Source organism: Mustelus asterias, chromosome 25 (genome assembly GCF_964213995.1).
Source record: "Mustelus asterias chromosome 25, sMusAst1.hap1.1, whole genome shotgun sequence".
NCBI classification, from domain to species: domain Eukaryota; kingdom Metazoa; phylum Chordata; class Chondrichthyes; order Carcharhiniformes; family Triakidae; genus Mustelus; species Mustelus asterias.
In genome coordinates, this window is record NC_135825.1 from 13989948 (window position 1) to 14011672 (window position 21725).

The 21725-nt window shown below is 46.2% G+C and overlaps 1 protein-coding gene across 2 annotated transcripts in view; it reads right to left on the reverse strand.

Annotated features, from left to right (window-relative positions):
- Nucleotides 1–21725, reverse strand: part of LOC144511812 (N-fatty-acyl-amino acid synthase/hydrolase PM20D1-like) — a 95493-nt gene that overhangs the window by 40740 nt on the left and 33028 nt on the right. For both annotated transcript variants that reach the window (XM_078242160.1, XM_078242161.1), the window contains 3 exons: nt 18078–18164; nt 7413–7546; nt 2066–2185 (listed from right to left, as the gene is read on the reverse strand). In XM_078242160.1, the coding sequence (XP_078098286.1) occupies nt 2066–2185; nt 7413–7546; nt 18078–18164 (341 nt within the window). The remainder of the gene's footprint in view (nt 1–2065; nt 2186–7412; nt 7547–18077; nt 18165–21725) is intronic.

Consider the following 21725-nt stretch of genomic DNA (forward strand, 5'->3'; position numbering starts at 1 on the left):
AAAGATATTGTGGAGAGAGAGAGGCCCAGCCCAGGATGTCTGTCTAGGACACAAAAGAGGACACAAAAGAGATGGGCGGCACGATAGCACAGTGGTTAGCACTGCTGCTTCACAGCTCCAGGGACCTGGGTTCAATTCTCGGCTCGGGTCACTGTCTGTGCGGAGTTTGCACATTCTCCCCGTGTCTGCGTGGGTTTCCTCCGGGTGCTCTGGTTTCCTCCCACAGTCCAAAGATGTGAGAGTTAGGTTGATTAACCAAGCTAAATTGCCCCTTAGTGTCCCAGGATGTGTAGATTAGAGGAATTAGCGGGTAAATATGAGGGTTAGAGGGATTAGCAGGTAAATATGTAGGGATACAGGGATAGGGCCTGGGTGGGATGTGGTCGGTGCAGACTCGATGGGCCAAATGGCCTCTTTCTGCACTGTATGGTTTCTATGACAGAGCAGCAGGACAACTTATACCAAACCATAATGAATAACTCAATGTGTTTCACAGAGAAAGAAAATTAGAAACTGATCCTTCCTGGAGGATGTCAGAGAAATGACTGTTGTTGGCATATAAGGAGATGGATTTTAAAAGCAGAGGGACAGATGGGTTGGGTGAAGCAGTTCCAGAAAGTAGGGCTGAGATAGTTGAAGATTTTGTTATGAATAGTGCATTGGATGGTGTGTTTTTAAAAATTAATTAACAGTATGCAAGTGGCACTGACTGGGCATTTATTACCCATCCCTAGTTGCCCGTGACACGGTGATGGTGAGCTGCCTTCATAGAATCATAGAATCCCTACAGTGCAGAAGGAGGCCATTCAGTCCATCGAGTCTGCACCAACCACAATCCCACCCAGGCCCTATCCCCATAACCCCAAATATTTACCCTGCTAATCCCCCTGACACTGGAGTCAAATTAGTATGGCCAATCAACCTAACCCGCACATCTTTGGAGCATGGGAGGAAAACTGAACGCCCGGAGGAAACCCACGGGGACACGGGGAGAATGTGCAAACTCCACACAGACAGTGACCCGAGGCTGGAATTGAACCTGTGTCCCTGGCGCTGTGAGGCAGCCGTGCTGACCACTGCGCTGCCCTTCTTGAACCGTTGTAGTCCCTGAGGTATAGATACATCCACAGTGCTGTTATGGAGGGAATTCCAGGATTTTGACCCTGTGATAGTGAAGCAACAACAATTTGTTTCCAAGTCAGGAAGGTGAGTGACTTAGGGTGGAACTTCCAAGTGGTGTTGCTCCCATGTATCTGCTGCTCTTGTCCTTCTAGATGGGAATGATCGTGCGTTTGGAAGGTGCTCCTAAGAAGCCTTTGTGAGTTCCTGCAGTGCATCTTGTAGATGGTACACACTGTTGCTACTGTTCATCGATTGTGGAGTGATTGAATGCTTGTGGAAGGGGCACCCGATCAACTGGGGTTATTTTGTCCTGGATGGTTTAGAGTTTCTTGAATGATGTTGGAGCTACACTCATCCAGGCAAGTGGCAGTCCTGATTTGTGTCTTGTAGATGGTGGACAGACTTTGGGGCATCAGGAGGTGAGTTACTCGCTGCGGAATTCCAAGCCTCTGACATGCTCTTGTAGCCACATTATTTATATGGCTCTTCCAGTTCAGTTTCTGGGCAATGGTAACCCCTAAGATGTTGATAGTGGTGGAGTCAACGATGGTAATGCCATTGAATGTCAAGGGGCGATGGTTAGATCCTCTCACGTTGGAGATGATCATTGCCTGGCACGTGTGTGGCACCAATGTTACTTGTACAGGTAAAGGTAAAGTCGCCATGGTCCCAGATGACCATAGGCTGCTCTCCCCTTTGAGGGGGAGAGCTGACTGGTGGTGGTGATTTAACCTGAAGATCACCTCAGGTGAGGGGCAAGGTTGAGAAGACGGTGCCTTCATGAATAACTTCAGCTGGTATGGGAATTGAACCCATGCTGTTGGCGTCGCTCTGCATTACTAACCAGCAGTCCAGCCAACTGAGCTAATCCGACCCCCAACTGTAGCAAAGCTATTGAAAGAGAAGGAAGTGATTTAGTGCCATGCACCAGTCCCTCACTCACTTGGACACTGCAGCTGCCAAGATTCCAATGCTGGTCTCCTTCGGTGGCATGGAAGAATGTCCGGTGCCCAAGCTCACATTCAGGCTAATGGTCGCATATCCCTTTTCAGAGGTAGCTATGCTGGAGAGAAATAGACACATTTGAAACTTAAAATTCAGTGCATTGCATCAATTTTAAACACAAGACAAGGAAAACATTTGGTTATGTGTCACCTACAGCAACATTTTGCATTGATATGGTGCCTTTGACCCAGCAAAACAACCCTAGGCATTTTGGAGGAATGTTATCAAGCAAAACTTCACACTGAGCCACAGGGGAGATACTGGAAATGGTGTCCAAAAGCCTCATCGCACAGGGAGGTTTTAAGGAGTGTCTTTAAGGTTAAGTGACTTCAACCCAGGATGCTATATTTTGGGCTGACCCTGCATGCCCTCTCTGGCAAGGCGATGGTGGCATGATGGGCGGGGGGGCATCTGGAGGGTATTGTGCTATGACATAGATTTGGGATTCCCCCCTACCCAGCGGGTTTCTATGCATGTTCAAAGATATCCCATCTTGGAGAGGGTTTGTCAGCTGGCATTAAGAGTCCCATGAGGCCACCAGAAGATCCAAGTGCTGGGTATGCAGCTTAAGCCTGACATCTCCAAGTGCGCCTCGTTTTTCCGACTCTGCCACCTGTACTTTACCTGCCTTTATCTGCCCTTACCTGAGGTGTGAGCTATACCTGGGCTGCTACAGAATCAACGATATCGTCCACTGGGCTTTGGGAATAATGAACATTGACACAAAAACGGAGCAATGCATGGAGTTACTGGGATAGGGCGAGGAGAAGGGCCTGGGTGGGATGCTCTTTCAGAGAGCCGGTAAGGCTTTGATGGGCTGTATGGCCTCTTTCTGCGTAGTGGGGATTCTATGGTTCATTCAATCCTCACAGAAAGTAAAAGTTTATTTGCTAGTCACAAGTAGGGTTACATTCACACTGCAATGAAGTTACTGTGAAAATCCTCTAGTCGCCACACTCCAGTGCCTGTTCGGGTACACTAAGGGAGAATTTAACATGGCCAATGCACCTAACCTGCACATCTTTGGACTGTGGGAGGAAACAGGAGCATCCGGAGGAAACTCACGCAGACACAGTGATAATGTGCGAACTCCACACAGACAGTGACCCAAGCCGGGAATTGAACCCAGGTTCCTGGCAGTGTGAGGCAGCAGTGCTAACCACTGTGCCACCTTGCCACCTGTGACATACCAGTGTTCCATTTTAGCATAATGCGGTGGGCATTAGATGTGCTGCAGCAGTATACATAGGCTTTTAGCCAGACAGGGTCTCCAATGAAGTCCATCACCTGAAATTTCCTTGGGAGAGGGGGTTTCACCAGCTCTTCCACCAAAGTTATGGAGATAAATCTGTAGATCCCTGTGGAAATTCAGAGAATGTTTCCCTTGGTGCACACACTGCAGAGACCTGAAGTGTCTATCCTGCAATGCCGTCGTGGTACATGGCTGGGATACTGAAGGTGGAGATCATGGGGCTCGACATATCATTTGACCACAGTTGACACTTTGGCAACATTCTTTCTGTAGGATGGGACATGAAGAACACCCAAAGCTTGTTCTGATACAAGGCTGAGCTATTCTGGAGGGAACGGTGTGGATGTGACTATGATTACTTTCAGATGGCACAAAGCTGGGAATTTTGCTCATTACAGATGTCCATTCTTTTGTTTGTACACCAACACTCAAAGAGCAAAATGCAGCAGCAGAATTGCAATGACCTCAATAAGGCCCATGAGGTTAGCCTGTTGGAGTATGAGCTCCCTGATTGAGTTAATGGTTGCCTGTCCAATCAGGGAGTTTCACCTATATATATATATATATATAATAGCTGTTAGCACTGCTTCTCACAGCGCCAGGGAACCAGGTTCAATTCTAGCCTCGGGTGACTGCATGGACATTCTCCCCCTGTCCGCGTGGGTTTCCTCTGGGTGCTCCGGTTTCCTCCCACAGTCCAAATACGTGCAGGTCAGGTGGATTGGCCATGCTAAATTGACCCTTAATGTCAGGGGGACTAGGAGGGTAAATATGCGGGGTTACGGGGATGGTACCTGGGTGGGATTGTTGTTGGTGCAGGCTCGATGGGCTGAATGGCCTCCTTCTGCACTGCGGGCATTCTATAATTCTGTATATATCGGAGAGCCTCAGGGCTACTGACATTCTGGATTCTGACTCTGTATCTGAAGCACTTTTAGGAGTGGAATTGAGTTTATAAATAAAGGGACCCTGGTGAAGGGACACTGGCCCCTGAGAAGTTATTTCAAGAATCTTCCAAATGTCGTAGCTCCTTGTACATTTGACCTGGTGGGGTGGGGAGGCATTTTAATTATAGACACATAAAGCAGCTTTTACCACAAGTTTAGCTGCATTGAAGTGAGATGGTAACTTTAGCCTACTGTCTACATTGTGAGCCCCTCCAATATGATTCACCACCTAACATCTGCAGTTGACTTTGTGGTATGTATCTGTGTGTTTGAAGACTTGCCAGTATTAATAAACCCTGCATAGCTCGAGACTGGCTCAAAGTGGAAACGTTTATCTGCCAATTATTTTTTTGAACTTTGGGGCTACAATGATGCTTTCTTGTTCTGCACATTCGACAATAATGTGGAGATACCTCGCCCATTAATGTGTGAAACACATCCCAAGGCATTCCTGTGATTCCAGGCTGTGGCTGAAGGCACAGACAAACTCCACACTTTGAAGACTAACATGTGGAGTGTAAGGAGTTATAAAAGCACAACTGGTGCATGTACATAACTGATGTGGAACTGGGCGCAGTTAAAGTCTCCACCACAGCAGGAAGATGGCCGTTAAGCCAGCTATTTAAAAATGCTATTATTGGGCTTCTAACCTTTGTTTCCATAACTCATTACAGATTCCCATGGCCCAAGCTGCTATTTACACTCAGTTGACATCAAAAAGACTTGCTGACTGGTTGCCAAGCTGCTGTGCGTACGATGTCGGGACATTTCTCTCGAAGGTTCTGCAGGTTTTTTTCTCAAAGGACTTGCTGTTCGGGATATCCGAGGTTCGAGGTCCTTCCTGCTACGGCTGGGTGCGGCACGGTGGCACAGTGGTTAGCACTGCTGCCTCACAACACCAGGGACCTGGGTTCGATTCCTGGCTTCGGGTGACTGTGTGGAGTTTGCACGTTCTCCCCCGTGTCTGCGTAGGTCTCCTCCGGGTGCTCCGGTTTCCTCCCACAGTCCAAAGATGTGCCGCTTAGGTGGATTGGTCATGCTAAATTGCCCCTTAGTGTCCCGGGATGTGTAGGTTAGAGGGATCAGCGGGGTAAATGCGTGGGGTTGTGGGGATAGGGGCTGGGTGGAATTGTTATTTTGTGACTAATCCCTGCGAAGGCCGATAATTTGAAAAATAAATTCGAACTTCCCGCTGAAAGAGTGACACAAGGTGGGCGGCAACGGTGGCACTGCTGCCTCAGTGCCAGGGACCTGGGTTCAATTCCGGCCTTGGGTCACGGTCTGTGTGTGGAAATTGCCCACCCTGATAACCTTTCACCTATCTCGCTCTGCCTTAAAAGTATTCAAAGAATTTGCTTCCACTGTCTTCTGAGGAAGGGAGTTCCAAAGACTCACGTCCCTTGGAGAGAGAACTTTTCTCTTCATCTCTGTCTTAAATGGCAACCCCTTATTTTCAAACAGCGACCCCGAGTTCTAGATTCATCCACCATGTCAATACCTCTCTGGATCCTAAAGGTTTCGATCAAGTCACTTCTTACATTTCTAAACTCCAGTGGATACAAATCTGATCTCTCCAACCTTTTCTCACATTACAACCCACCCATTCCTGCTGATAGTCCAGTAAACCTGCTCTGAACTGCTGCTAACATCCTTCCTTAAATAAGGTGACCAATACTGTACACAGTTCTCCAACTGTGGTCTCATTAGTGTCCTGTACAATGGAAGCATAACTTCTCGACTTTTATATTCAATTTCTCTCGCAATAAACAATAACATTATTATTAGCTTTCCTAATTATCTGCTGGACCTGCATTCTAGCCTTTTGTGATTCATGCACTCGGGCACCCAGATCCTTCTGAATCTCGGAGCTCTGCAATCTCTCACCAGCTAGAAGGGCAAGGGCAGCAGCAAGTTCCCCTCCAAGCCACTCACCATCCTGACTTGGAAATATATCGCCGTTCCTTCGCAGTCGCTGGGTCAAAATCCTGGAATTCCCTCCCCAACGGCATTGTGGGTCAACCCACAGCATGCGGACTGCAGGAAGCTCACCACCATCTTCTCAAGGGCAACTAGGGATGGGCAATAAATGCTGGCCTAGCCAGCGATGCCCATGTCCCACTAATGAATGAAAAAAAATGCCTCTTTTTTATTCTTGATGCCAAAATGGAGAATTTTACATTTGCCCACATTTTACTCCATTTGCGAAATCTTTGCTCACTCACTTCACCTATCTGTGTCTCACTTTGTAGCCTCCTTATGTCCTCTTCACAGCTTACTTTCCTACCTATCTTTGTGTCATCAGCAAATTTAGCAACTTTACCTTTGGTCCCAAGTCATGGAGCGGCATGGTGCCACAGTGGTTAGCACTGGTGCCTCACAGCGCCAGGGACCCGGGTTCAATTCCGACCTCGGGTCACTGTCTGTGTGGAGTTTGCACTTTCTCCCCGTGTCTGCGTGGGTTTCCTCTGGGTGCTCCGGTTTCCTCCCACAGTCCAAAGATATGCAGGTCAGGTTGATTGGCCATGTTAAATTGACCCGAGTGTCAGGGGGATTAGCAGGGTAAATGTGTAGGGTTATGGGAATAGGGCCTGGGTGGGATGTGGTTGCTACAGACTCGATGGGCCAAATGGCTTCCTTCTGTACAGTAGGGATTCTATGATCAACTTATGTAACTGCATTCCTAACTGTAACACTTTCCAATATCAGAGCGACCGGAATAACAAATGGTGATTCCATCCAGTTAGAAAAGGCTTTGTGATGAATAAATATGCCTGATAGGAATGGACATTAAATGTGGCCATGTCAGCTCCTTCACAAGCAACTAAATTTTACTTCTGTATATATTTACAGCCTTGTACAAGAGAAAAATTGTGGATTTTAAGCTGGAAAAGCTATTCAGACTATCATGCGTTCCAGGCCTTTCCTTCTCCAGGTTCATCGGGAAAGGGTCTAATTACAAGCTCATTGGATGCCAAGGAATTCTACATTCTGTGTTTCATTAGGTATCAGCTGCTCATGTAAGGGAACAACTTTTGGCAAATGACGGAAAGGGATGTTGTTTGAACATGGGAGGCTGAGGTACTTACAGCGCAACAGGTTTGTCCAGCCCTGGCATGACTCCGTTGAGTAAAGCTGAGCCTTCATCCAGTAGGTAGGAGAGCTTTACCCCTCTGGACTGCAGGACTGCTGCGATGTTCCTGGCTCCATTGTTTCCTCCAACCTATACATAGGAAAGAAAGAAAGGCTTGTGTTGAAACACCATCTTTCACCTCAGAATTAAAAGCTAGTCTCAGTGATAATGATTACTGGCGGGACATTCTGGCCCTTCCCGCTGGCCTTCCGGTCCCACCGAAGTCTCCCCCTCCTGCAGGTTCCCTGGCAGCAACAGGTATGGTTGGGTGGGGTTGGTGTGCGCTAGGTTGGAAATGAAACCATTTGTCGATTGTTGTAAAAGCCCATCTGGTTCACTAATGTCCTTTAGGGAAAGAAATCCGCCGTCCTTACCTGGTCTGGCCTACCTGTGACTCCAGGCCTACAGCAATGTGGTTGACTCTCAACTGCCCTATCAAATGGCCCAGCAAGCCACTCACTTCAGGGGCAATTGTGGATGGGCAACAAGTGCTGGCCTTGCCATCAGCGCCCACATCCCGTGAAAGAGTAACTAAAAACCTTTGGTCTTGCCTTTACTGCCAATGATACAGTGGTTGGCACCGCTGCCTCACAGCACCAGGGACCTGGATTCGATTCCCGGCTTGGGTCACTGTTTGTGTGGAGTTTGCACATTCTCCCCATGTCTGCATGGGTTTCCTCCGGGTGCTCCGGTTTCCTCCCACAGTCTGAAAGACGTGCTGGTTAGGGTGTATTGACCCAAACGGGTGCCGGAATGTGGCGACTGGGGGAATTTCACAGTAACTTCATTGCGGTATTAATGTAAGCCTTACTTGTGACTAATAAATAAACTTTAAAAAATAAACGTTTTGAAATTGTAATTTTTTATTTGTTCATGGGATGTTTGCCGACTCAAGAACAGCTTCTTCCCTGCTGCTGTCAGACTCTAGAATGGACCTACCTCACATTAAGTTGATCTTTCTCGACACCCATTTTGATTTGATTTGGTTTATTATTGTCACATGTATTAACATTCAGTGAAAAGTATTGTTCCTTGCGCGCTATACAGACAAAACATACCGTTCATAGAGAAGGAAACGGGAGAGTGCAGAATGTAGTGTTACAGTCATAGGATGTAGAGAAAGATCGAGTTTAAAAGAGTTAGAATGAAGCTTTAGAAGCATAGAACGAGAGTAAAAGACAGAATTAGAAGGTATGCTGGGCACAGCTTGCAAGAAGTCACCTCGCTCCGGCGCCATCTTGGATAAGGGAGTGACTGTAACACTACATTCTGCACTCTCTTCTTTCCTTCTCTATGAATGGTATGCTTTGTATGGCATGCAAAAAACAATACTTTTCATTGCATACGAATACATGTGACAATAATAAATCAAATCAAATCAAAAATGTGTGTGTCGCTATTTAATATCCATCCCTAATTGTCCTTGAGAAGGGGTGGTGAGCCGCTTTCCTGAACCACTGGTCCATGTGGTTTGGGGGTTAGGCCCCCTTGCTCTGGAATTTCCTCTCTACACCTCTGTACCTTGCTTTCCTCCTTGAAGACACTTGTTGATACCCACCTCTTTGACCAAGCTCTTTACTCACCCGACCCAACATCTCCTGATGTCGATCAGTGCCACACTTGGTGCTGGTAAGCTCCTGTGAAGCACCTTGGCTTGGTTCACCCCATCGATTGGTTAGCAAGTCAACTCTGATTGGCTGAGGTATTGCCGCGGAGAAAGCAAGAGGGAACTACAGGCTCCCAAAGTTCTCAGTCAATTCAAAAAAAGTTTGCGTATATTCCTTTCTTTGCGGAGAATGGTGAGAGCAAGGCAAAGGGTTTTGTCAAATCCCACTCTTTTCAGCAATATTGAGGGTTCTATGCTATTGAGTGACTATACATTTCTTTTGTGGCACAGTGGTTAGCACTGCTGCCTCACAGCATCAGGGACCTGGGTTCAATTCCTGGCTTGGATCACTGTCTGTGTGGAGTTTGCACATTCTCCCCGTGTCTGCGTGGGTTTCCTCTGGGTGCTCTGGTTTTCTCCCACAGTCTGAAAGACATGCTGGTTAGGTGCATTGGCCACGCTAAAACTCTCCCACAGTGTACAGCCAGAGTGTGGCGACTAGGGGATTTTCACAGTAACTTCATTGCAGTGTTCACGTAAGCTTACTTGTGATTCTAATAAAATAAACTTTTTAGTTACTTGTCAAAGTTGAGTTTCATCAAACACCAATAGACCTGTGCTTGTTAGAGACACAAACCGAAACATGCATGGCAGTTATATTGGGTTACCGCCTTGTGAAATTCAAACACAGGCTGAGAACAACTGATAAGGTGGCAGTGAGCCACAACAGTTTAGACAGAGTTGATCTATAGTGCATGATAAGGAGTTTTGAACTGCCTTCTGCACTTTGTTCCGGGATCATAGAGCTAAGTTTTATATGCAAATTGATTTTGAAACCACCCCGCCTCCTGCATTGGGTAGGAAAGTTGGAGAGTATTTGTAGAGTAGTGCGGCACGGTGGCACAGTGGTTAGCACAGCTGCCTCACAGCACCAGGGACCTGGGTTCGATTCCAGCCTCAGGTCACTGTCTGTGTGGAGTTTGCACATTCTCCCCGTGTCTGTGTGCGTTTCCTCTGGGTGCTCCAGTTTCCTCCCACACTCCAAAGATGTCCGGGTTAGGACAATTGGCCATGCTAAATTGTCCTTTAGTGCCAAGGGGATTAGAATACAATAGAATCTCTACAGTGCAGAAGGAGGCCATTCAGCCCATCAAGCCTGCACTGACAACAATCCCACCCTATCCCCGTAACTCCACTCCTGCTAGTCCCCCTGACGCTAAGGGGCAATTTAGCACGGTCAATCAACCTAACCCGTCCATCTTTGGAGTGTGCGAGGAAGCCTGTTTCTGCAAGGGTTTCCTTTGGGTGCTATGGTTTCCTCCCATGGTCCAAGGATGTGCAGTTAAGATGGATTGGCCATGCTAAATTGCCCCTTAGTGTCCCAAGATTTGTAGATTAGGGGCATTACCCATGGTAAAAGTGTGGTGTTACGGGCTAGGGCAGGGGGGTGGACCTGGGATGCTCTGTCGGAGGGTCGGTGCAGACTCGATAAGCTGCATGGTCTCATTCTGCACAGTAGGGATTCTATGGTTCTGGTAAAGGCTACTTCCTCGAAGTTCCTGAGGCACAATTGCTCTCAGTTCTTCCTCCTGAAAAGCTGCTATTTAATGACATCACAAGAACAAAGAACAAAGAAAATTACAGCACAGGAACAGGCCCTGCGGCCCTCCAAGCCTGCACCAACTAGGCCGCCCGACTGAACTAAAACCCCCTACTCTTCCGGGGACCATATCCCTCTATTCCCATCCTATTCATGTATTTGTCAAGACGTTCTCCCCGTGTCTGCGTGGGTTTCCTCTGGGTGCACCGGTTTCCTCCCACAGCAGGAAAGACGTGCTGGTTAGGTGTGGCATTGGCCATGTTAAATTCTCCCTCATTGTTATCCAAACAGGCGCCAGAGTGTGGCGACTAGGGGATTTTCACAGAAACTTCATTGCAGTGTTAATGTAAGCCGACATGTGACATTCATAAATAAACTTTAAAACAAGATTACTAGTAAGGGTTAATGACTTCAAAATGGACTTATGAAGCTAACAGGGCAAGTTAGTCACTACCATATCCACTTCCACTACCTCACCCGGCAACGAGTTCCAGGCACCCTCTGTGTAAAAAAATCTGCCTCGTGCATCTCCTTTAAACCTTGCCCCTCACACCTTAAACCTGTGCCCCCTAGTAATTGACTCTTTCACCCTGGGAAAAAAGCATCTGACTATCCACTCTGTCCATGCCTCTCATAATCTTGTAGACTTCTATCAGGTCACCCCTCAACCTCCGTCGTTCCAGTGAGAACAAACCAAGTTTCTCCAACCTCTCCTCATAGCTATTGCCCTCCATACCAGGCAACATCCTGGTAAATCTTTTCTGAATCCTCTCCAAAGCCTCCACAAGATCCACATCTAATCTGAAAGTATGAAGACCTCAGACTCAATGAAGCCACAAATACTTCACTGCCCTTCACACTCAAAGCAAGGCAGGAAAGGAGGGAACAGACAGGAACTCCTGAGAAATATATTTTCCAAATCTTTTAAACACCACACCTAAAGGAGAGGTATTGGCCAGGACACGAGGAGAACCTTCTCCTTCTTCAAGAAGTCCCACGATCCTACTGAAAGCGATTATTTCACATTTTTCTTAATTTTTAGATGTTAAGGCTTGGGGCGGCATGGTGGCACAGTGGTTAGCACTGCTGCCTCACAGTACCAGGCACCTGGGTCACTGTCTGTTTGTCCGTTCTCCCCGTGTCTGCATGGATTTCCTCTGGGTGTACCGGTTTCCTCCCACAGCAGGAAAGACGTGCTGGTTGGGTGCATTGGCCAGGTTAAATTCTCCCTCATTGTTATCCAAACAGGCGCCAGAGCGTGGCGACTAGGGGATTTTCACAGTAACTTCATTGCAGTGTTAATGTAAGCCAACTTGTGACATTCACAAATAAACTTTAAAACAAGATTACTAGTAAGGGTTAATGACTTCAAAATGGACTTATGAAGCTAACAGGGCAAGTTATTTAGTACATGCTAATGCAGCAGATGATTTAATAAATTTCTCCGAAGCATCTTTTAAGTGTAAAATTGGCCATTTCAGCCAAGAAGCAGAAGTCACTGGGAATTATAGTTTAGGTAAAAAGGTTCACTGGTGTGGATAGGGAAAGAACGGCTACAACAATGATTTAACAACAATAATGGCAATAGTGGCTTTAAAATGGCTATTCTGGCTGAGAGCCAAGCATGCTGGGAATTTTGGTTAACTTATAGATTAAAACCAGATGCAGGTCATGTGGTGAACCATAGATGGTTACCACTATGGGATGTCGTAAAGAGGCTCTGTCTGGGAGCTGTGATCTGAAGCTTCCTGTGTTGGTCAGATCAGGGAAATTGTTTACGTTAACCGAGACAGTGTGGCTCTGATTTTTATGGCTGCTATGTGTGGGGACATGTCAAATGAGCTAAGCATCATGGCTTCATTCAAAAGTAATTTCACTGGATGTTCAAGCCATGTGATCAGTTTCTGGTGACACAGCTGGCCGGATGACAGAGAATCTTCCGGACGCAAGTGGAGAATTGTGGATAAAAGACACGTGAGTTCTTTGTTTGGCAGCGATAACTCCAAGAGAACAGCCATCGCAATAAGACCTTGTACCCTGAAGGATACTTCGGAGAAGAAGAAGGCAGATTCTACATCGAGGATATTTCTTGGCCAAGGTTTTCCTAAACTCAGTAGTATCTATTTTCAGTTAAATAATTAAAATTGAAGTTCAGTTAGAGTTAATATGCAGTTTAAGAGTTACAGTCCAGTTGAAAGTTGATGTTCAGTTAGAGTTAAAGTTCAGTAAAGAGTTGGAACTGTTTATGTTTGAGTTGGTACTAGAAGTGTTAAATAAAGAAATAATTGAATTACTGTCCTTGTTTGTCTCATTAAACTGTAATGCTTGGAAGGTGGTTAAATTAAAGCTGTATAACACTGGTGTTCTTGAAAGACCTCATGGAAACTAATTTAGTTCAAGGGCAGAGAAATGAAACATTTAAAATATATTTCAACTGTAGTTCAGCTGGCAAGTTTCCCAGATGCGAGGTATCAATTGTTGTCTGCATTTGCAATGAACTGAATTCGAACTCATGAGAATAACCTTCCTGGGAGTCATGGTAACGGGGAAATTGAGGTTTTGCCAACAGAGGAGTTCAGGTCCAGACTTGGGACATAGAAGCACTGAAGGACATGGCACAGTGGTTCGCACTGCTGCCTCACAGCGCCAGGGACCTGGGTTCGATTCCTGGCTTGGGTGACTGTTCAGAGTTTGCACGTTCTTCCTGCGTCTGCGTGGGTTTCTTCTGGGTGCTGTGGTTTCCTCCCACAGTCCGAAAGACGTGCTGGTTAGGTGAATTGGCCATGCTAAATTCTCCCTCAGTGTACCCGAACAGGTGCCGGAATGTGGCGACGACGGGATTTTTCACAGTGACTTCATTGCAGTGTTAATGTAAGCCTATCTGTGACTAATAAATAAACTTTTTGTTTAGAATTGCTGACTGGCTGAAATATGTGACAGCATTTATTGTTGACTTGTGTGTTTTCAGAATCATTTGATTTTATGCCAAGAGAAGGCGGGTAATTTGATAAAGAAAATGTATAACCGTGTTGATCTTTTGCTGATAATTCTGTATCTGTGACCCTCGAAATAATTTCTCTCATTGGCCCCTGGTCTTAATAAAGTTATCTTTTGTACCAGTGACATTAGCTTCATGAGCGAATCTATTAAAAACTTTACTTACATCTATCAAGTCGAGTCTCTATATAACCCAAAACATGACACCTACGACATTTACAGCTCTCCTTCCGTACTGCACTGAATCATAGAAACACAGGATCCCTACAGTGCAGAAAGAGGCCATTCAACCCATCGAGCCTGCACTGACCCTCCAACAGAGCATCCCAGGCCCACCCCCTACCCGAACCCCTCCCATGGCTAATCCCTCTAACCTTGAGACACTAAGGGACAATTTAGCATGGCCAATCCACCTAATCTGCACACCTTTAGAGTGTGGGAGGAAACCGGAGCACCCGGAGAAACCCACGCAGACAAGGGGAGAATGTGCAAACTTCACACAGAAAGTCACCCAAGGCTTGAACTGAACCCGAGTCCCTGGCGATGTGTGGCAGCAGTGCTAACCACAGCCAAGATTGCATAGTCAATTCTGTCGCAACACTTGAACAACAGCTTTAGATTTAGAAGCATGGGCGTACAGAGCCAAGCTAACACACATCTACATTCATGCTCTTTGAGCCTTTTCATTGCCTCAAAGAAGTGATCTTTTTATATGATCAACACTGTTTTGGCTTCTCAGATACTGAAGCATTCCATGTCAATATGCAGCAATCAGGCTTGGGCTGATAAATGGCAAGTAACATTCACACCACACAAGTGCCAGGCAATTACCAACTCCAACCAAGGAGAATCTAATTATCTCCCCATGACATTCAATGGCATTACCATTGCTAAATCCTCCACTATCAACATCCTGAGGGTTACCATTGACCAGAAACTGAATTGGACTAGCCAAATAAATACTGTGGTTACAATGAGCAGATCAAAGGCTAGGTATTATGTGGCGAGTAACTCTCCGCCTGACTCCCCAAGGCCTGTCCACCATCTACAAAGCACAAGTCAGGAGTGTGATGGAATGTGGTCCACTTGCTTGGATGAGTGCTGCTGCAACAAACACTCAAGAAGCTCAACATCCAGGACAAAGCAGCACTTAACTGGACGTAGAAAAGTAAGAAGTTTAACAACACCAGGTTAAAGTCCAACAGGTTTATTTGATAGCAAAAGCTTTTGCTACCAAATAAACCTGTTGGACTTTAACCTGGTGTTGTTAAACTTCTTACTGTGTTTACCCCAGTCCAACGCCGGCATCTCCACATCATGACTACCGTAGAAAAGTAGTCAGAGAGTCTAATAACAGCCTTTCCCCATCTCTCTTTCTTCTAACGTGTCGCTCATCAAAGTTGAGTTGTTTACAATTCATGTACATATATTCATGTCATGTTTTCTTATGAGGGGTATGGTTAAACTACGGCAATGGTGGGGGTGTTCAAAACCAGGGATCGTTGCCGAAGGATAGGAGGTAAACATTTTAGGACTGAGATGAGGAGAAATATCTTAACCCAGCGAGTGGTGAGCCTGAGGAATTCATTACCTCAGGAAGCAGTTGAGGCCAAAACATTGCATGTTTTCAAGAAAGAGCTAGATATAGCGCTTGGGGTGAAGGGGATCAAAGGATGGGGGATGGGGGGGAAGGCGGGATCAGACTAATCATAATGAGTGATGCAGCAAGCTAGAAGGGCTGAATGGCCTCCTCCTGCTCCTACTTCCTTTGCTCCTACGCTTGCTGATGTTACAAAACTAGATGGAAATGCAAGGTGTGAGAAAGACACAAAGAGGCTGCAAGTTGATATGGACAGAATAAGTGAGTCGGTTACAAGGTGGCAGATAAAGTATAATGTAAGCAAGTTTGAGGTTATTCACTTTGGTCACAAGAATAGAAACGCTGAATATTTTAAAAGGCTTGAATCTCACAAATGTGCAGAGAGACTTGGCTGTACTCACACAAAGGACATAAAAAGTTAGCATGTGAGTACAGCAAACATTTAGGAAGGCAAATGGCATGTTGACCTCCTCTCCAAGGTGATTGGAGTACAAGCAAAAAGAAGTCTTCCTAAAGGGCATTGGTCAGATCACACCTAGAATTCTGTGTGCAATTCTGGTTTCTATAGTGAGGGAAGCATGTACTGGAATTGGAGGCAGTGCAGCGAAGGTTCACTAGATGGGGAGGTGATGGCCGAGTGGTATCATCACTAGACTATTAATCCAGAAACTCAGCTAATGTTCTGGGACTCGGGTTCAAATCCCATCCTGGCAGATGGTGGAATTTTAATTCAATAAAAAACATGGAAAAGTCTAACGATGACCATGAAATCATCGTTGATTGTTGGAAAAACCCATCTGGTTCATTCATGTCCTTTAGGGAAAGAAATCTGTCATCCTTACCTGGTCTGGCCTACATATGACTCCAGAGACGCAGTAATGTGGTTGACTCTCAACTGCTCTCTAAGGGCAACTAGGGGTGGGCAATAAATGCTGGCCCAGCCAGCGACGCCCGTGTCCCACGAATAAATAAAAGAAAAGTTTGGTCCCTGGGAAGAGAGGGTTGTCCTCTGATGAGAGGCTGAGTAAAGTGGGTTCATGTACTTCGGAGTTTAGAAGAATGAGAGGTGACCTGAGAGAAACATTCAAGATTAGGAAGGGGCTTGCCAGGGTAGATAGTGACATGTTGTCTCCCCTGACTGGGGAGTCTCGAATGAGGGGGACACAGTTTCAGGATGGGGGGGTGGGGGGGGGGGGCGATCATTTCGCACTGAGATAAGGAGGACTTTCTTCACTCAAAGTGTTGTGAATATTTGGAATTCTCCACCCCAGGCGGTTATGGACGTCTATCATTGAATACATTTAAGGCTGAGATAGAAATAATTTTGGACTCTCAGGTAATCAAAGGATATTGAGGGTGGGCAGGAAAGTGGAGTTGAAGCCCAAGATCAGCCATGAACCCTCTGAATGGCAGAGCAGGTTAGATGGGGCCATATGGTCATCTCCAACTCCTATTTCTTATGTCCTTGTGCTGTTTCCTTTGTTGGAAGTATGATGATACTGTGCCTTTAAGAAATGTTTCTTGTGAGGGGCATGTTTAAAATTCAGCTCTGAGTTACATGGTGCTGATTTGTCTGTAAACCAGGCAGCTCCATGCTGAGAATGCAGAATAATTGGCTTTAGATAATAGGGTGTTTGTTTTAATCTGAGTTGAAGCATTTTTGTTTATTTATATTTTTCACCCGAGCTTTCAGAGTAAGGTTTGATTTGCTTGATTGACAAAAGACAGAGTCAAGTGTTAATGGGAGGAAAGCTTACAGGGAAAAACAATCAGTTTTCTGCCTGATCCTAAAAGAAGCAAGAGGTGTCTCTCTCTCTCTCTCTGGAGGCTGCTGTTGAGTGTCGGCAGACAGGTGTCTCTCTGCCTGTCTATCTCTCTCTCTCTCTGCAGGCTGGTGTTTGAGTGTCAGAAGAATGGTTCTCTCTGTCTCTCCAAAAGTGTTCACAGGTGCTAGGACTATTAACAAGTAAAAACACGTATGCCTGTGTTGTTTGCCAACTAGTTTTGAAGAGGAGTTTAAGTCTACAAGGGGAATATTGCTTAAATTGGAACTAATAGAGATGGGTTAGCAGTTAAGAATTGTATCTTGTCATGTTTAAGTATTTCAATTGGCAAAAGTTAAGCTAATTCATTAGTTACACTAATTGTTAAATAAATTCAGTTTTGATAAAAGTTTCCTGGTGTGTCACTAGAATCACACGTGGAGTTGCAATAACTCCACGGAGGCGAAGGTCCCGTCACCAAGTTACTTTATTTACACCATACACCTGCACACAGCCAGCTCTCCAGTTGCTCCCTGCTGAATGCAGGCTGGGAGTCTGACACACCTGCTTTAAATAGGGAGCATGAGGCTCCCTGATTTAACCATCAATTAGGACTCATCAGGCAGTTCATACGCTAGCAAGCCCACTTCAGTAGCCTGGCTGAAGTCATCACAGGAGTGAAACACCGTATCGTCACACCAATGCCAAAATAGAAAAACTGTTGGGGTCTAGTCGGGCTTCATAACACACTTTGGGGTTTCTGCTGGGGTACCCTACTGGGAGAGATAGCTTATCTTTCAGTTCCGGTGAAAGGTCTATACCTGAATCGCCAACCCCTCCTTTCCCTATTCGATGTTGATGGCTGTTTAAACGTCAAGATTTTCAGCATTGGCAACTTTTCCCCGCTCAGAATTAAACAAAAACCATCTTTAAAGTAGAACCTCTTGCTCATCACAAAGTAAAAAGCCAAAATATTTGTTACAGCCACATGAATAATAAAAGGGCAGCTTGCACAGTGTAGCGGCACCTCGGTTCTTCACTTGGCTTTGAGTTACCTCTTCATCATGGCCAATTCCAATGTAGAACGATCGACAAGGTTTGTAGTCCCGTTTCAGCAGGAATTCAAGGCCTTGGAGAATTCCCTAGGGAGAAGAAAACGTAGCTTTCAGCATGTCATTGCCAGGTTTTGAAAGGAACATATCCAATCAGTCCCACCCACCTGCTCTTTCTCCTTCACATCTGCACACTTTGAAACTTAGTATTGAATCTGCTTCCATCACCTTTTTAGACAGTGCATTCTAGATCATATCAACTCGCTGTGATAAAAAAAAACCTCCCCATCTCACCTCGATATTGTTTTTGTCAATTATCTTATGCGACCTCTGGTTCCCAACAAAGAACAAAGAACAGTACAGCACAGGAAACAGGCCCTTCGGCCCTCCAAGCCTGTGCCACTCCTTGGTCCAACTAGACCATTCATTTGTATCCCTCCATTCCCAGGCTGCTCATGTGACTATCCAGGTAAGTCTTAAACGATGTCAGCGTGTCTGCCTCCACCACCCTACTTGGCAGCGCATTCCAGGCCCCCACCACCCTCTGTGTAAAAAACGTCCCTCTAATATCTGAGTTATACTTTGCCCTTCTCACCTTGAGGCCGTGACCCCTCGTGATCGTCACCTCCGACCTGGGAAAAAGCTTCCCACTGTTCACCCTATCTATCCCCTTCATAATCTTGTACACCTCTATTAGATCTCCCCTCATTCTCCGTCTTTCCAGGGAGAACAACCCCAGTTTACCCAATCTCCCCTCATAGCCAAGACCCTCCATACCAGGCAACATCCTGGTAAACCTTCTCTGCATTCTCTCTAACGCCTCCACGTCCTTCTGGTAGTGCGGCGACCAGAACTGGATGCAGTACTCCAAATGTGGCCTAACCAGCGTTCTATACAGCTGCATCATCAGACTCCAGCTTTTATACTCTATACCCCATCCTATAAAGGCAAGCATACCATATGCCTTCTTCACCACCTCCTCCACCTGTGCTGCCACCTTCAAGGATTTGTGGACTTGCACACCTAGGTCCCTCTGTGATTCTATACTCTTGTTGACTCTGCCATTTATTGTATAACTCCTCCCTACATGATCTCTTCCAAAATGCATCACTTCACATTTATTCGGATTAAATTCCATCTGCCACCTCTCCGCCCAATTTTCCAGCCTATCTATATCCTGCTGTATTGCCTGACAATGCTCATCGCTATCCGCAAGTCCAGCCATCTTCGTGTCATCCGCAAACTTGCTGATAACACCAGTTACACCTTCTTCCAAATCATTTATATATATCACAAATAGCAGAGGTCCCAGTACAGAGCCCTGCGGAACACCACTGGTCACAGACCTCTAGCCGGAAAAAGACCCTTTGACCGCTACCCTCTGTCTCCTCTGGACAAGCCAGTTCTCCACCCATCTAGCCACTTCTCCTTGTATCCCATGAGCCTTAACCTTCTTAACCAACCTGCCATGTGGGATTTTGTCAAATGCCTTACTGAAATCCATATAGACGACATCCATGGCCCTTCCTTCGTCAACCGTTTTTGTCACTTCCTCAAAAAACTCCACCAAATTTGTAAGGCACGACCTCCCTCTTACAAAACCATGCTGTCTGTCACTAATGAGATTGTTCCGTTCTAAATGCACATACATCCTGTCTCTAAGAATCCTCTCCAACAACTTCCCTACCACGGACGTCAAGCTCACCGGCCTATAACTTCCCGGGTTATCCCTGCTACCCTTCTTAAACAACGGGACCATATTCGCTATCCTCCAATCCTCAGGGACCTAATCTGTGTCCAAAGAAGCGACAAAGATTTCCGTCAGCGGCCCAGCAATTTCATCTCTCATCTCCCTGAGCAGTCTAGGATAGATGTCATCAGGCCCTGGGGCTTTGTCAGTTTTAATGTTCCCTAAAAAACCTAACACCTCCTCCCTTGTAATGGAGATTTTCTCTAACGGGTCAACACCTCCCTCCGAGACACTCCCGATTAACATGTCCCTCTCCTTCGTGAATACCAATGCAAAGTATTCATTTAGGATCTCCCCTATTCCCTTGGTTTCTAAGCATAATTCCCCTCCTTTGTCCCTGAGAGGTCCGATTTTCTCCCTGACAACTCTTTTGTTCCTAACGTATGAATAGAATGCCTTAGGATTCTCCTTAATCCTGCCTGCCAAGAACATCTCGTGACCTCTTTTTGCCCTTCTAACTTCCCATTTGAGTTCTTTCCTCCTCTCTCTGTATCTCTGTATTCCTCCAGAGCTCCATCTGTTTTCTGTTGCCTGGACTTAGCGTACACCTCCCTTTTCATTTTAATCAGATCCTCAATTTCCCTGGTTATCCACGGCTCTTGAATCCTACCTTTCCTATCTTTCCTTTTCACAGGCACATGCCTATCCTGCAGCCTTATCAATTGTTCCTTAAAAGACTCCCACATGCCAGACGCAAACTTGCCCTCGAACATCCTCTCCCAATCAACGTCCACCAATTCCTGTCTAATCCGGCTATAGTCAGCCTTCCCCCAATTTAGCACCCTGCCCGTAGGACAGCACTCATCCTTGCCCATTACTATCCTAAAGTTAACAGAGTTGTGGTCACTATTTGCCACATGTTCCCCTACCGAAACTTTGACGACCTGACCGGGCTCATTTCCCAGAACTAGGTCCAGTATAGCCCCCTCTCTAGTCGGGCTATCTACATACTGTTCCAAAGAACCTTCCAGTATGCATTTTACAAATTCCTCCCCGCCCGGAACCCCAGCTCTAAGCACTTTCCAGTCTGTACCAGGGAAATTAAAGTCCCCCACTACAACAACCCTATTTTTTCTGCACCTATCCAGAATCTCCTGACATATCCTTTCCTCCACTTCCCGTGGGCTGTTGGGTGGTCTGTAGTACACCCCCAGCATAATGACTGCACCCTTCCTGTTTCTGAGTTCCACCCACGGTGACTCAGCACATGACCCCTCTAAGTTGTCTACCCTCTGCACCGCGGTAACATGCTCCCTAACTAATATCGCTACTCCCCCACCTTTTTTGGCCCCTCTTCTGTCTCGCCTAAAACACTTGTACCCCGGAATGTTCAGCTGTCCATCCCTGGAAAATTTCCCTTAAATAGATTTCAGACCACGCTTGAGTCATGAGGATTAAGCATTATGCATCAGGAAAAACCCTACAATGTTACCGTCCCGCCCACCACCAGAATTGGAGCGGGTGAGGTGCGGACCTTGGAAAGGTTCGTTAACCTCAGGTGGGATTTTCCGGTTTCCATGGTCCACCCCTCGCCCTCTCTGATTCTCGGGGCAGAAGGGGGGGATGGTAAAATTCCAGCTTAGATGTCTCAATAAGGTTGACTCTCAAGCAAACTAACGACTGATGTGGTAAACAAGCTGCTTCACAGCTCCTGCAGAGTGACTGATAGCACGCTGCAGAAACTGATATCAGGCAGACACCCGAATTTGATGCTAGTCTGGCTGACATTGAGCCATAGATGGTTACCACTATGGGTACTTGTAGATATGTTACTGTTGTCACTGTTGGTGTTAGGGTTGGGGTGTTCTACCTGTTGGTATTGTTCTGTGGTACACTCCAGTTGGCTCCGCCTACCTGGAGGAGTATAAAGGTCACTGCACTGCCTGGTGACCCTTTAGTCT